At 41.1% G+C, this 15816-nt stretch overlaps 1 protein-coding gene across 1 annotated transcript in view; it reads left to right on the top strand.

Moving 5' to 3' along the window:
* Positions 1-15816, top strand: part of LOC117498917 (dystrophin-like) — a 161473-nt gene that overhangs the window by 70986 nt on the left and 74671 nt on the right. Inside the window, 9 exon segments of the mRNA XM_034151091.1 lie at positions 3828-3956; positions 5388-5483; positions 6368-6466; positions 7299-7480; positions 8323-8473; positions 10204-10323; positions 12762-12863; positions 13886-13993; positions 14092-14271. Coding sequence (XP_034006982.1) covers positions 3828-3956; positions 5388-5483; positions 6368-6466; positions 7299-7480; positions 8323-8473; positions 10204-10323; positions 12762-12863; positions 13886-13993; positions 14092-14271 — 1167 coding nt within the window.

A 15816-nucleotide genomic window follows, 5' to 3' on the forward strand; every position in this document is an offset into this window, starting at 1 on the left:
CGCATATTATCAGCTCCAGAACCGGATTATCTCACCCTGTTGTGAAATTAGTTTGAACTCCTTCTAAGCATCAACACAATCATCCTGCCAACCTTTATCGGGATGAGTAAGTGGGCTTGGGAAATTCCCAGCAGGAATGTACTATTGGAGGGATAGTAAAGGGATGAAAATGTCTTTAAAAAATGCCATTTGTCTTAAACCATCGTTATAGTGTTGACACCGAGAACAGAATTAATTAAAAACAGAAACCCGCTGAGATTTGGTGATTTTCGAGAATGAATTTTAAAGCAGCATTACTGTGGAGCGCTTCAGTTTCACAAAAGCAGTGAAATAAAAACATTGGAAGGAGGTTTGAAACTCCCTCTCTCCCTGAAGTTCTGTGAAATAAAATAAAGATGCTAATCAGCTGCCACACAGGTTCACAAGCATACTTAGTTTGCATTCTACTTTTTAATGATCAATTGGATAATGAACAGTTGGAGGGCATATTCACTTCTCAGCGGTACCACACACTGAGAGCGTGGAGGAGCATGATAATCACAAACATTTTCATCATGATTAAGAAAATGTACAGTAAATACTGTGATTATATCAGCAGACAAAAAAATAAAAAAGCCACAAGGCAATAACCTTTGAGCTTTTCTGCCACGTTTTTGATGGAAAACACCATTTTTATTTTTGTGTGGGCGTATTTTGAAAGATATATGATTTTATATTTGCCAAAAGCTACGGCATTTTTTAAAAGCTCTCATCTATTTGCTGCTGAAGGCTGATAAAGCTAAATAAATTATAAGCTCTTTATAGTGATACTTTATCAGTAAACTAAATGTGGTGATAAAATATCATATAGTTGACCTAATAGAAATAAGATTGCATTTTCTGGCCTGAAAAGTCCCTCAGTAAAATAATTAAATAGGCCCTATTATAAATAGGACCTTTTTTAACATTAAAGCATGTCACAGTAGGGGCACAACATACCAATAGGACTCTGAAAATGAGCTTAATATGTCTTTTTTTAAATAACTGTCAATCTTGCTCACACAAAGCAGTTACTGTTACAATTACCCAATTCAATAAATGAATATATAAATAATTCCGCATCTATATAATCACCATCCACCATCACATGATCAGGTTCGAGTCTCAGCGCAGGGAGGCAAGCAGATGTTCTTTTCCTGGATAACTTAGCGCAGCCAGGCATGCTGGGAGTTGTAGTCACCTTTTCAGTGAGGAGTAGAGAAATCTCACTTTTACAGTCATTATATCTGTGAGCTTCGGAGTGAGAATTGACAGCTAAATTGAGACAGGGACTCCGAAAGAAAGTGCTGTAAAAGCCTGACAGAGCCACAAATGAGATCCACCGGCGCTGACCTTTAGAGCCGAGTTAAGAAGAGGTCAATGTGGCGCCGAATCGCAGCAGGATGGAGCGAGCTTCCTGGACTAATGGCTGCTAATATCATTATCTCACTTAGTTTAATGGCCACATCAAGCCCTTCCTCAGAGTGGAGAGAAAATATTTTTCCTTCTGGGAACCAGACAGACTGGCGCATGTTGAGAAGAAAAGATAAGAGGGCAAAGAGGAAGTAGGGAGATGTATAAAGATGTACAGAAAGATGGAGGGGGGGAATGAAGAGTGAGATGGAGCAGACAAATAGGGAGTGCAGGAGCAAGTCGGATGGCAATAAAACAGGGAGTCAGGAAGAAAAGAGTTACTGACAGCGGCTATTATCTGCCTCCTCCGTCATCTGTCATCATCAAAGCGGCGCTGTCAACACCTCCGTACAGCAACACCATCCTACCCCCACCTGGGACTCAGGGATGATAGTTCATGGAAATGAAAGTAAGGAAATAAAGTTGCCAAAGTTTTTGCTGGAAACGACATAAAGTCAGCTTTTCTGTGACATTTTCCCCGCGCAGTTAAACCCCGCCTGTCTGGTGCTCGGAGCGGGTGAAAACAAACACCCTGCTAGGGAGCGTTTGATCCAGGGCTGGGTCGCCTCTGGCTGTCTGCTCTTTACAGAAAGAAAAACACCTAATCCACCTTGAAATGGAGTGAAGGGGAAACAGTGAGGGGCGAAAGAGAAAGGAAGACAGACAGATAGATGATGACAGGTGAAGAAGAGAAGAAGAAGAAAAGGAGATTCAGGGGATGGAGGTGAAAGGAGAGATTGATAGCTGGGGAGAAACCTCCGTGACAGCAAGAGATTAAACTTTTATGGTGTCTGTGGTGGAACGGTTGACTCGGTTTTAGCGATGCAGCAGATCACCCGGCTGTCAAAGGAAAGGCAGCTTGGAAATGTCAATCAAGAGGGAGAATCTGTCATCAATTAGGAGTTATTTGTCCCTTCAAAATAAGAGCTTATTTCAGTGTACCCCCCCTAATGAGAACTTGTGAAATTAAAAGTCAGTTGCTGATAGATGGTGGTGAATTGCTGACTGCAGCCGTTCAGAGCGGCTGCTCGTTTGGGATAAATGGAGCAGAGTGAGTGTAGAGCCACACAGGCCAGTGATCTCTTTCCCTGGAGAGGAAACCAAGTGTTAAACTGATGACTTCTACACATCAGCAGGCAGAAAGAAAGTGTGTGTGGTTGGGTTGTTGAATAGGAGCTGCTCACAACATCTGCTTTGACTCTGCGCTGCTGTCTGTCAGTCATTGTGCACATCTGCATTAACACATCTGTTCTCTCTCTGTCTACTTCTGCCCTCTCTCATGTCAGCATAAACGGTACCCGGGTTTCCATCCAAGACACTTTTGAGGATTCTAGTTAGAAAACTACGTACTTAATAAGATTAGGTGCCTTTGAATATATATTAAAACAATATCATAAGCACCAGAAAGTGTTAACTTGATTTTCTGCATTTTATTTTTCTACAAATCTTCTCAAAGCCTCAAAATGTTATGTATTCAATACAAAATGCTACTTTCCCATTAATGCATCATTAACAATAATCCAATGTAGCGTTTGCAGAATAGGATAACTGCTTTGTAACAGGAATTAGCAATTCCAAGATAATATAAAATGCTAAATATGTCTGAAGTTTGCTAACATCAGCCCTAGACACAGTCTGTGCAGTATTTCATCTCCAGAGAACTTTAAAAACCGCAACATCCATAACGTCTGCGAGTAATAACTACTACCCAATATCAGTTTTGGAGACTTCCCATTTTTCTTGTAAATGTGTTTCTTGACACTCTGCTTAGGGCTGCTCGATTATGGCAAAAATCATAATCTCGATTATTTGGGTCAATAATTTATATCACAATTATTAAAAACGATTATCCATTTACTTTGAAAACATCAATTTATTGAAAGAAAAAAAAGTGAAAAGTATGTTTTTAACAGTTGATTACCCTGAACTTTGAGTATAATTCAACTGAAAAACCAATTAAAAAATAAAAATAAAAATAATAATAATCGTTTTATTTCGATTACGTTGTTTTCGTAATCGTTGCAAGCCAAGATCGTAATTGCGATTAAAATACGATTAATTGAGCAGCCCTAACTCTGCTGATGGAAAAACACGTTAATTTTTACATTCAAAAGTTCACGTAAAATTAGCTTGACATTTGGATGGAAACGGAGCTTATGTGTATTCATGTTTCTTTTTTCTCCTGTTTCCTTCTCTTTCTCATCTGTCCTCATCCTCATTTCCCATCATCACTCGCTCCTTGTCCCTTTTTCCCGCCTGCTGCATCTCTTCCTCTTCATTTTAATTTGGCTTTCGGATCCTTTTCGCTCGATGTTTTGCATTCTTTCGACTCTCTTTTCTGGTCTCTCTTGCCAACTCTCCCTCCCTCCTGCTCTGTCTCTCCATCTCTCTCTCAGATCACAGTGAGTGTGGCTCAGGGCCGAGTGCAGAGCCCCTCCTCTCAGCCTCGCTATAAAAGCTATGCCTACACCCAGGCTGCATATGTCAAGTCGCCCGAGCAAAAGAGGAGGCGTTGTACTGATCAGGTCCGTGTCCTGCAGCTCTAACACTCCACGCCACACGTCCATCTGTCTGTCTATGCACGATCCGGCTGCCACTGTTTGTCTGCGTCATTCACTAAAAATGTCCATCTTAGCAAGTCTATGGTTTTATATATATATATAGGCAATTGTATTTTTAAAGGTGGTTTTGCCAAATAAAAGTAAGTAAAAACACTTTAAAAGTACTTTCAAATATTCCTAGTCTAAATGTGTAAATACCTGACTTAGTTTGAAAAGATGAAATACTGTCAAAATATGAATTTACTTCAAATATCTAAGTAAGTACATGAAACCATGGGACTTGTTAAGTTGGACTATTTGATGCTTAGGCAATAATTCATGGTTGAAATGTTTTGCGATTGATGTGTGATATGTTTGTGTTTATTATATAAGTCATTCTAACTAAGAGGTTTTTTTAACAACCCTTTTTTCCCCAATCTAGCAATATTAGGAATCATAATTCGGCAAACTTTACCTGTTTATAATAAGATGATAATATCGATATTGACTATGAGGCTACAACCAGGAAAGAGTGGAAACCTTATAACACTGAAGGTCCTCTGAAAACAAACACACATTTTTTTTTTTTCTCTATATTTCCACAACATGACATTTCGAAATGTTCCCATGCATTATCACAAAATGGGGCTCATTATTTGCTGGAATGTGTTCAGAGACTGTGTCAGATATTTACTGTAACAGCAGGGGGCTCAATTTGTCCAGTAAGCTTTATTGAAGCACACCCGCTGTTTTTTTTAAAGTGGAATATAACACAGAAACACGGCATATTAAAACCCCGTCTTATCTCGACAATGTTGCTTACATTTGAGATAAGAGAAACCGATTGTCTAGTTTTCTCTGTCAAACACGTTTTTGAGGACAATTTAGTACCTGCCAATAGAATATTTAAAAAAGACCATGTTTAAGAGTGTCAGGGACATGAATATCAAGCTTTTATTTTAACATTAGATTCCTTTACAGTCTGTACAGTCCTTTCTGAGTCTCAATACAAAACAAGTGACGAAGGCTGGACAGTTATCAGCCTGCTGTATCTGTTCAGGAGCAGAGAGAAGAATAGAGGGAGAGGAGGAGCATGGAGCCCAGATAAAAAGTTGTTAGTGTCCAGATCAGCACACAAAGACAGATAGGGGGAAGCGAGATAGAAAGAGGACAAGTTGTTGAGGTTGGAGCGAGGCCAGAACTGCTTGTCAGCGACGGTAATGGCTTACACTAACAGGCCTCTCCTCGTCTCTCTCTATCTTCTCTGTACTGCGTGTTTTTCCCCTGAACCCTTTTTCCTAACATTCCCTCTACTTCTCAACCCTTTTTTCCCATCTTACCCCCAAACCCAACACTTATTTCCCTCTCCACAATCATCTCTGTCCGTCACTTCCCATCCTCCCCTCCCCTCTCTAGTTCCTGAGTCCGGGTCAGGAGGAGCTGCAGCGGGGCCTCAGTCCTCTGCCTCCAGGCTCCACCAGCCTGGAGAGCTACCAGGCCGCACTGGAGGAGGTATGGTGGTCATCAAGAAATGTTTCATATCTTATATTTCATGTATTCTTCTGTTTTATGCTTTTATATTTCTGATTTGTGTTTGTATGAATTTGTGTATGTACATATGTATATATATAAATATATAGAGACCATTGTCCTAACTTGCCTGTATATATTATATGAATGATTATATAAATTATTCAAGATTATAAGTATACGTCTATATTGTATGTTAAGATATATTAAGATGTAAAAAAAAAAGGGAGAAGGGGTCGGATTAAATAAGTGTAAACTTCTTCCGACCCCTTTTCGGACGTGTAATTAGCTAAAGCTTTGTTGTTTATTGTTTATTGATATCAGACAATGATACTACAGATTATTCAATTATTAATTAAATGTTTCGTTTTGTTATTGCATTCATTTGTATAGTATTGTATCATGTCTGTATCACCTTTTGTTTCATTTGTATTTTCTTTGGTTTTACACGCTCGAAAAAAATAAAATAAACTAAACTAAACTAATAGTCAACAGATCCAAAGTACTGTGTGTATCAAAGCCTCATATATCGGCTCAGAGCTCAGTTATTTTGGTCCATAAAGCGTTACAAATACATCAACATGCCACACTTTTGCTCTGGCTGATGTATAACTTTATAACCGTGATAAACACTTTAGTTTTATTTTAAGTCAATCTCACATTCGCCATCTTGCCGCTGAAAATGGTCCCCAAAGAATGACCTATTTCCTCCTGTTTAAGAAGAACTACAGTTACCAGCTGTTACTGAGCTCTTTTTGTATTTATTCAAATGTTTCCATCATCAATAGCAACCACTTAGTTTAGTAGACAAACAGAATATCTCCAGACTTATACTTCGAGTGTGTTATGTTATTTTGAATCTGAAGGTGTTGACCTGGCTGCTGTCGGCTGAAGACGGGCTCCAGGGCCAGCCTCCCATCTCAGACAATGTGGAGGAGGTGAAGGAGCAGTTCCACACGCACGAGGTGAGAGCCAGAGCCGTGCAGTCTGCTGTAACTAGTGATACTATCAGAACAGCTTTTTCAACAGCATCTGTTTAACTGGTAACAACAATTCAGAGTACTTTGCACTTAACAGAAAAGCACCTCATTACAAATAAGGTATCTAGTGTTCTTAAAGGAGCAGTGTTTAGGATTAAGTGATATCCAACGGTTAATGTACATGTCTTTATTCCCGTAAAAATAAATGATGTGAATTGATTATTTTTCCTAACAGAGCATCAGTTTGATACGAGAAAGATGTGCTCGGCAGGGTACACACATGAATGATACTACAGCCAGATGTTCATTGCATGAGATGTTAAATATTTTACATCATAGTTTCTGACAGTGTTAACAGAGCAGCAGTAATGTGCCCCTGTTGTTGGCTAAAAACTAAAAGATGCACAGAGAAAAAGAAGAACAAGTCTACAAATACTGGTTGTTCCATTAAGAGTAAAACATCTCCTGATTTTGGATTGATCTGTAATTTTTTTAATGTGTCTCCTCCTACAGAGCTGCAGCTGTTTTAAAGCTATCTGAGAGTGTTGAATTAACTCTAATAGATGTGGACTTGGCCGACTCGCTTACCACTTTTATGCTTTCAAAATTAAATTAACCCATTTTGCTGTGTGAGGATCATATAGGAGTTAAGTACTCAGAGGAAATAGAGTTAGCTCTGAGTTGAGAGGGTGAAATGTATTTTGAAAGCAGTTAAAGTGAATGAGGGTAATTCAGTGGGATTAGTGACGTGAAGTGCTCCTAATTATGCAAAATGAGAAGAACCGGTGTGAGTGTGTGATGTCCTCTCTGTCTCCAGGGCTACATGGTGGAGCTGACCACCCATCAAGGCAGCGTGGGGCGGGTCCTCCGGGCCGGCGCCGCCCTGCTGGGGGAGAGGAACCTGAGTGAAGACGAGGACTCGGAAGTCAGGGAGCAGATGAACCTCCTGAACGCCCGGTGGGAACACCTGAGAGTGGCAAGCATGGAGAGACAGACCAGGTACACACACTTGTAGGAATGACACCATAACAAGTGCCGGGTTGTATTCAAACCCAGGTCCTTTGCAGCTGGAACGGATCCCCAGTACTGCAAGAACTTTGGTCATCGTGTCTCAGTTTATAATTGTACAATCCTAGGGCTTATGGCCAAATACCATAAAATAAAGACATACTTTTCATATTCTAAATTGTGTTTTAAAGTGCTTTGAGTGGTTGCTAAGACTAGAAAACCACCATATATAAAGCAATCCATTAACGTGAAGTCAAATAAGCGAGTGAAAGTACCAAAGAGTGCATATTTGAATACATAACAAAGACATTGAAAAAGATTGAAAGGGTTAAGGGGTGTGAAAGAATGCAAAGCCTAATGAAAAATGATACCCACTCAGATACACATTCATATGGTTTCAAAGGATTTATTTATTGCTTTGAATAAAGTTTCTTCTCTTCTCACACAATGAAGAGGACCACAGTAGCCGGCATTGTTGGATACAAAGGCCTTTCTAATTATGGTGCATTCAATGATAACTGACACCGAGCCAAATTTAATTAACTGCTCAGCTATCTGCTTTGATAATCTTGTTGATTCACAAAGCCGTGCAGACATGGCCTGGACTACCAAACAGCGCTTAGACAAAACAGCAGGGGGTTAGTATAAGAACAGGAGAGGTAGCTCTTATCATGTCTACCAATTAAATCAGCTGCTTGAGGCCTCAGAGTCTTTCACCACACCTTGATCTGACCTTGTGGACTCCTCATGAGCTGGACTCTTTCTGATGAGCACTGACGCCCACCATATCAACGTTTGATTGACAGCTCATTGAACTGTCTCTCACCCCCCAGACTCCACGAGGTGCTGATGGGCCTGCAGCACCAGCAGCTGCAGCAGCTCACCGACTGGCTGGATGTGACGGAGGCGCGGATTAAAAGGATGGGGGCCCAACCGATGGGTCCTGACCTGGAGGACGTCAAGCACCAAGTGGAAGAGCACAAGGTGGGTGGCTGCCATCGAATAGTAACACAAATCTGGTCCTGTGTCTTTCTGAACCACTTTTACTAAACCTCAGTGAAAAATGTCATGGAGTTAATGAAAGATGTGCTTTATGAGAACAACAGGAAAGCCTATACTTCAGCAACCGAGCCCATACATGTGTCATATTCCTGCAGATTATGAGACAACGATGCATAAAAGCCCCCTTATTGTACAGTATACCAGCCCCCCCTCCTTCTGCTGGTCTTTTACTCATATTATGCAAAATGTAAAATAAATCTTACTGCTGCTGGTAGAAATGAATTCACACGTACTTCAGATTTGTTTTATGTTTAAGAAGAGAGCCAGTTCTTATCCTTTCTAAAGCATCTTTGTTTCCGTGACGACTGAGACTGAAAGTTACTAAATGGAGCTTTTGTTGTTCTGCCGACCGCTATTTCCAAGATCAACCATGACAATCATTGATTGCAGTTAATAGTAAGTGGCTTTTGAAGTTGTAAAGATCTCCAACAACTAGCCATGACTGCATTTCAGGTTATGCTTTTGTTTTCTGCCACTTTTAAACATAGGGGTAGTGGGCTCTGAGACAAAACTGCTGTACAACTTTACCCCAAGAGTGAGGACTGACACCAGACATCCCGACATCCACTTAGAAATCATAGGTCTGCAACAGAAACTAAAATCAGCAGACCCTGGTTTTGTTTATTTTGTGTGTGTGTGTGTTGTCCTACTTCTTTTATGTTGTTTTCGTAACCAATTCCCCTGCTGCACACTGGAATCTCATTCCGACTGGGAGTGCAGAATCATCTGGAGAAAATGGGAGCTCTCAGAGAAGATTTGGAAATTGAATCCTGTTACCAGCAGTGGAGGCTTTACACAATATGAAAAATGCAACTTTAATATTTGTTGTTGGGATTTGCTCTATTTTGTTGCAAGGTTTTGGTATCAATATGTGTACAGATTGAATAATGGAAAATATAGAAATGTGAATCTCACTGAAAGCCTTGAATGTTTACAGTATGTGAAGCTTCCTGAACACAACACAACAGTTTCAGAAGTGTTCCTGACTAAACAATCAATCAATTATAATAAGAAATCTACTTTTTGAATAAAAAACACAACAAATAATACTTTTATAAAGAAATGTTGTGTGTGTGATGCTGAAAATGCAATTAGAATATGTAAAGACGTTAAAGTGGCAATTTCATTTGAAATAAATTAAATTGGCAGTTAAAGTTTTTTTTGGATTTGATGGAAGTGTCGATTTAATTGTGAACTTTTGGGAAGTAAAACCATCAATTTAAATAAGTGCAGAGAGAAGAAATTATAGGTTAGGTTGAAGCATTGACATTTGTCTTGAGGGCTCAGTTGAACATCTAATTTAAATTAGTGAAAGGAGTTAGAATGCAGTTAATGTGAACGTATTTTAAAAGGCTGAAGTTAAGGTGTAGATTGTAACATTCTGTGCACTAGACAACAATATAAAACTTTAAAGTTTGACTTCAACCTCTCAGATGTCCCAAATGAACAGAAAATTTTAAAATTATAACAAATAGCAGTTTAAAAATCTGCCCCAAAAAGAGAACCTTATATCCAAAGTGAACTACAACTGTTCTGTGACTGTGTTCGGGTAATCCAATTGAATCCTTGCTCCCTTGATCTTACAGGAAATCCAAATTGTTTAGATCTCCTGCCATTAACCCTCTTTCACATGGTGTGTGTTCCTGTTGCAGCTGCTGCAGGAGGACCTGGAGCTGGAGCAGGTGAGGGTGAACTCTCTGACCCACATGGTGGTGGTGGTGGACGAGACCAGCGGAGACAGCGCCACGGCGGCTTTGGAGAGCAAACTCCAGGTAACCACACACACACACACACTCACATTGTCTCCTACAGTAACATCTGTGTTCACATCGCACACACTTTGCTGATCACACACAGCGTAGAGGAAACTTTGTGGTAAAACAAATACCTTATATTTCTCTCTCCGGATTGAAGCAGGCTCAGCACTTGCCGGTTGTTGTTTCTGGGGGGAAATAGATTGAACAGGAGATAGTTTTGTCTTTGCTGTAGCGCAGTAATTAGACCTTGCCGGCGAGATGTGCTTTATGTGAGCGCGTTGCAGCTTTCTGCTGATTTTGTTTACTCCATAAGTTATCATCAGTCAGACTCCAGCCAGGAGCCAGACTCTGCTGCCTGTTTGTGTGGCTAATTTCTCTTAGCGCCTGATGCATGGGCCTTCGTTCCCCTCGTTAACTCCTGTTCCCTGCAAAAATAAAGCTTAACATCTATTAAAACTGCAGCCGCTGATTTCCACTGCTTTCTAAGCACTTTGCGATGAAGCACCCTGACATTGTTACTGTCTAGGCCAAAGGATGTAGGTGCTGATTGGCAGTAGAGCAACATCTGAAGCTCTTCATGAAATGCTGCAGTGCTGCGACCTCTGACCTTGTGTGTGACAGAAAAGGTCCTTTATGCTCTTGGCTTAGTTTTGTAAGTTTGAAGTAGAGCTGGTTGTGTAAGCTGCTTTAAGGCCTGATGGTTTACATGTAGTTATTTTTAAGAAATGAGGCTCGGGTGCTTTTTAATAATGTAGTTATGGGACGTTACGTAAGCACAGATGGATGGAGAGTCATTAGCCTCCTTTGTCTTAGGGCTCTTTGACAGCGATGTCAAATGGCATCCTGTATAACAAATAAAGGACGTTTTGAACTGTGATGTAGGGCTGCAACACTGGAAAATAGGAAGTGAATGCAGGGAGAAAAAGGAGACGTCATGGTGGGTTAATTTTGGGAAGTTCAATGTGTTATCTTTGAGGAAGGTGGTTAGAGAAAGAAGTCACTAGTCGAGCAACAAATCCCCAAAAGTATCATAATGCAGCACACAGTTTGCTAGTTGTGCTGTTTGCAAAGTATAATCAAACTTAACATTATTTTTATGAGAAACCTAATGCAACTCTGTTGGACTTTCTAAAGTGTCTGTTTCCTGCAGTGCGTTTTATTCCTAAGCACAAGATAAGAGCTTGAAATAGCTGAGGGGGAACGGCGTGTGTCGGAATGTAAAAATGCAAATGGAAGGTGCCTTCCCTGCTTTCTCCCCGCTGTTGAACTGTCACTTGATTAATTACAGGCCATTCATCTTAAGATTAACCTGCTGAGCCTCTCTCTGTCTGCACCCCGCGCTTGTCTTACACTTTTCTGCATCTCATTGTCTTTTTATTTCCTCCCCTCTCTCTCCGCCTCGCCTCCTCTCTGTCACTCTGATGACTCTGTTCAGTGGTCACACTGTGGCTTTCGTCTGTGAGTTAAATGGAACGGAAGAGTGTCTCTCCCATTTTACTCAGCTAACAGCCAGCTGCCAATATGCTGATACAATGGAGTCAGGAAAAATAAAGTTGTACATCTCACCGCCTCTGTGTGTGTTGGTGTGTGTGTCAGTGGGTTGGAGGGTTCAATCCCTGTCTCTTTCAAGATACTAATCCTCACATTTCGCATAGCATCTCCTCAGCCATTGCTCTGTGTGTGTTTGAATGGATGAATAAGAGCATTAAATATTCAGTCCTGTTTGATTAAACCATTCCATTTTAGTGCAGCAGCGCAGGTTCAAATACAATGAAAGTGATCTAATGTGAATCATGTTTTCAAAAATGATAATTCCCTCTAATATCATGAATCATATCGCAATTGCAATATCACTCAAAAATAATCACAAATCGTTATGTATCCAAATCCTGCCGCACTATTCCAGATCATCAATACTTTCTTTGTTCTGCCACTGGACGCCATACACTTGTATATAATAAGAAAACAAATATATTTTGTCTTCGTCGTCAGTATTTCATGCCCTTCAACAATCATGATCAGCTGCGAGGGAGAAGAGAATGGAGCTGTATGTTTGGCAGCTTAAAAAATGGAACTGGCAAGTGAAGATGTGGATCCATCAGCCTCCGAGGCAACACGATGGGAATGTTTCAGTCCCTCGAGGGAAATATTTCCAAATGATTTTGTGTACTAATGTAACATTCCATTGATGATCGTGTGTGTGTGTGTGTGTGTGTGTGTGTGTGTGTGTGTGTGTGTGTGTGTGTGTGTGTGTGTGTGTGTGTGTGTGTGTGTGTGTGTGTGTGGTGTGTGTGTGTGTGTGTGTGTGTGTGTGTGTGTGTGTGTGTGTGTGTGTGTGTGTGTGTGTGTGTGTGTGTGTGTGTGTGTGTGTGTGTGTGTGTGTGTGTGTGTGTGTGTGTGTGTGTGTGTGTGTGTGTGTGTGTGTGTGTGTGTGTGTGTGTGTGTGTGCGCAGGTGCTAGGTGACCGCTGGGCCTCCATTTGCAGATGGACAGAAGAACGCTGGATCCTGCTTCAGGAGATTCTACTGAAATGGCAACACTTCACTAATGAACAGGTATGAGTGTGTGTGAGGAAATATCACAGCAGTGTTTTCTGCATGTATAATGAGGTTACTGTAGATCATCCAGATTGGTCTACTTCCATATTTGGCAGTCTCAAAACGTTTAGGAATTTACTTCAGATTCAATATTAAAACACAAAACAAAGCTTTTTGAAGATGAAGTTAGTTTTAAGACAATTTGACAAACCACTGTGGATTTGTGATATGCCATTTGTTATCTTTGGCATATTTGCATTTGAATTGGACATCAATACCAGTTATTTTTATATGAGTTCTGCATGAATTGTGATCAAATGCAAATATGCAAATAATCATCGGGCCTTGGAGGCTTCATTCATTATAGCTGCTGCTGCTTCTATTTGACTTGCTTAAGCTTGCAGGAAAGGGCAGTGAGTTGATCTTGCAACTTGCTGGTGGAGAATGTTGTTATACTGTATTGATTGCGTTTAAACCATCATTGATGTGATCACAATGCAAGCCAGATGAGGTGTGGCTGATCCAGTTACATCGCTATCACACTGCAATAACAAGTATTTTACTCATCCAGATCCTTACACATGCATGTCAGAACAAAATTAAAACTTCCATCCTGTCCTTTGATAAGAATTATGAATTAGCCGCTGTTTTTGATTACTTTCACGTCATCATATTTTCTCTCTTGCTTTATTTGCCTTTTTATATTTTTAGCCACAGCATACGTTGTGAAGGAAATTGAAAGTGTCTTGATATCCGACTTGCTCATATTCTGTTATTAATAATGGAGGGAGCTCAAATAAAAACATTGGATTATACAAGATTAGCTGATCAGTTTTAATTAAACACAAAACTGGATTTGCTTTGCTGCCTGTCGGGTCAGAGGCATTATTTGTGGTTGCTGGATTTATTTTGCTTAAATGTACTGCTTTGATAACAGCGCTACTTATACAGGAATCAAATACACATTTCTCTATCAATATAACTTTAACGGATCTCATCTTTTGTCCTCTCCTCTCCTTCTTCCTCTCCTCTCCTCTCAGTCTTTGTTTGACTCCTGGCTGACTCAGAAGGAGGAGCATGTTCGCTCTATCAAGACCACCAACCTGAAGGACCAGGCGGAGATGACTGCCTGCATCCGCCGCCTCGCTGTGAGTGTCCCTGTAACAAAACCACTAACACTTTCACATAGCTGTACAAACACCAGGAAAGCTTAAACCCCACCCTGTGTTTGTGTATGTCCCACCAGACGGTGAAGGCCGAACTGGAGGTGAAGCGTCCCACCATGGACAAGCTGTGCTCCATGAGTCAGGATCTGCTGTCCAGCGTCAAGAACAAAGAGGTGGCCAGCAAACTGGAGGCCCGACTGGACAGCTTCGCCCAGCGCTGGGACCGCCTGATCCAGAGTCTGGAGATGAGCAGCTCCCAGGTACACTCCCATTACAAAATCTATAGAGCAGATTTTATATTCGGATTACAGTATTGCAAACGTGTCCTATACAGCTGAATGTCATGACTTCGTAGCTGAAAGAAAGAAACACTGCTGTGAGCGAACAGAGTGCGGCTAGCTGCAGGTGTTTGGCCTCAGGGAAAGAGAGGAGTGAAGGGACTGGAGGAGAGGGGTCACTGAACATCTAGAGAGGTTTATATTACACGCCAGGGGAGCATACTGCAGAGGGTAGGCCCAAATAAGGACTGACACTTGTGTGTAATCATTTTCGTACCTGCCTTCGCTACCCTGAGCAGACCCAGGGATGAGGGATCAAACAGCCCTGCTATACAATTATCACCCCTCATAATCACTCTTCACTCCTCTCAGTCTCCGTGCTTTAAAACTGACATGCTCCCTGACAGTGATAGGATAAAGACAAAGTGCTTCTGTGTGTGAATTGCTGATAAAGATGCTGCATTTATTCTGAAGGCCCTCTGGAGTGCCTACACTTGAATAATATGATAACTCCTATAGCATGTGATATGTGCTGAAGTGGCTCTTACACCATCCCTTTATTCCGTCTTCGTCTCCTTCTCAATTACTTATCCATTATAATCAGTCTGATAATTAGCAGACTGACCTCTACGCGCCGTCTCTAACCACTTCAGCTGCGCACATGTACGTTTCCATGGTGACAAGGCTATCCTAGGAGTTGCACCCGATGCTTAACTGTCATCAGACTCTTCCCCGCTTGAACAAAACCTACACACACACACACACACAACTGGTCGCAAGAATGCAGCCAACAAGGCTCACAATCAGCACAAGCACACACCTTTTTTTTACATGCAACACACACACACACACACACACACACACACACACACACACACACACACACACACACACACACACACACACACACACAAACAATTTGTCTGATTTCTCTCTCATCTGTTTGTGCAGTTACAATCTGTCACACAACTCCCAAGTCGCTACTTAACACTCTTGCAGCTGTCTAAATACACACACTCACACACACATACATACAAACACACACAACTGTAGCTGTTGAGTTTCCACAGACATACGGTCATATGTATTTCTGATTGATCTTTGACTCCTTAAGAAAACTGCATTAGAGAGAGTTTGTGTGTGTGTGTGTGTGTGATTGTGAGTAAGTGATTGAGTAAATAAGGTAGTGATTTAGTCTGTCTGTTTTTGTGTGTGTGTGTGTGTGTGTGTGTGTGTGTGTGTGTGTGTGTGTGTGTGTGTGTGTGTGTGTGTGTGTGTGTGTGTGTGGTGTGTGTGTGTGTGTGTGTGTGTGTGTGTGTGGTGTGTGTGTGTGTGTGTGTGTGTGTGTGTGTGTGTGTGTGTGTGTGTGTGTGTGTGTGTGTGTGTGTGTGTGTGTGTGTGTGTGTGTGTGTGTGTGTGTGTGTGTGTGTGTGTTAAATGTGGTTTTGGGATGTGTTTAGTTTGGACAGATCTTTGTTAACTGATAATCAGGGTTCGTACGGTCATTAAAAACCTGGAAAAGTCATG

This window comes from Trematomus bernacchii, unplaced genomic scaffold (assembly GCF_902827165.1).
Source record: "Trematomus bernacchii unplaced genomic scaffold, fTreBer1.1, whole genome shotgun sequence".
Taxonomy (NCBI): domain Eukaryota; kingdom Metazoa; phylum Chordata; class Actinopteri; order Perciformes; family Nototheniidae; genus Trematomus; species Trematomus bernacchii.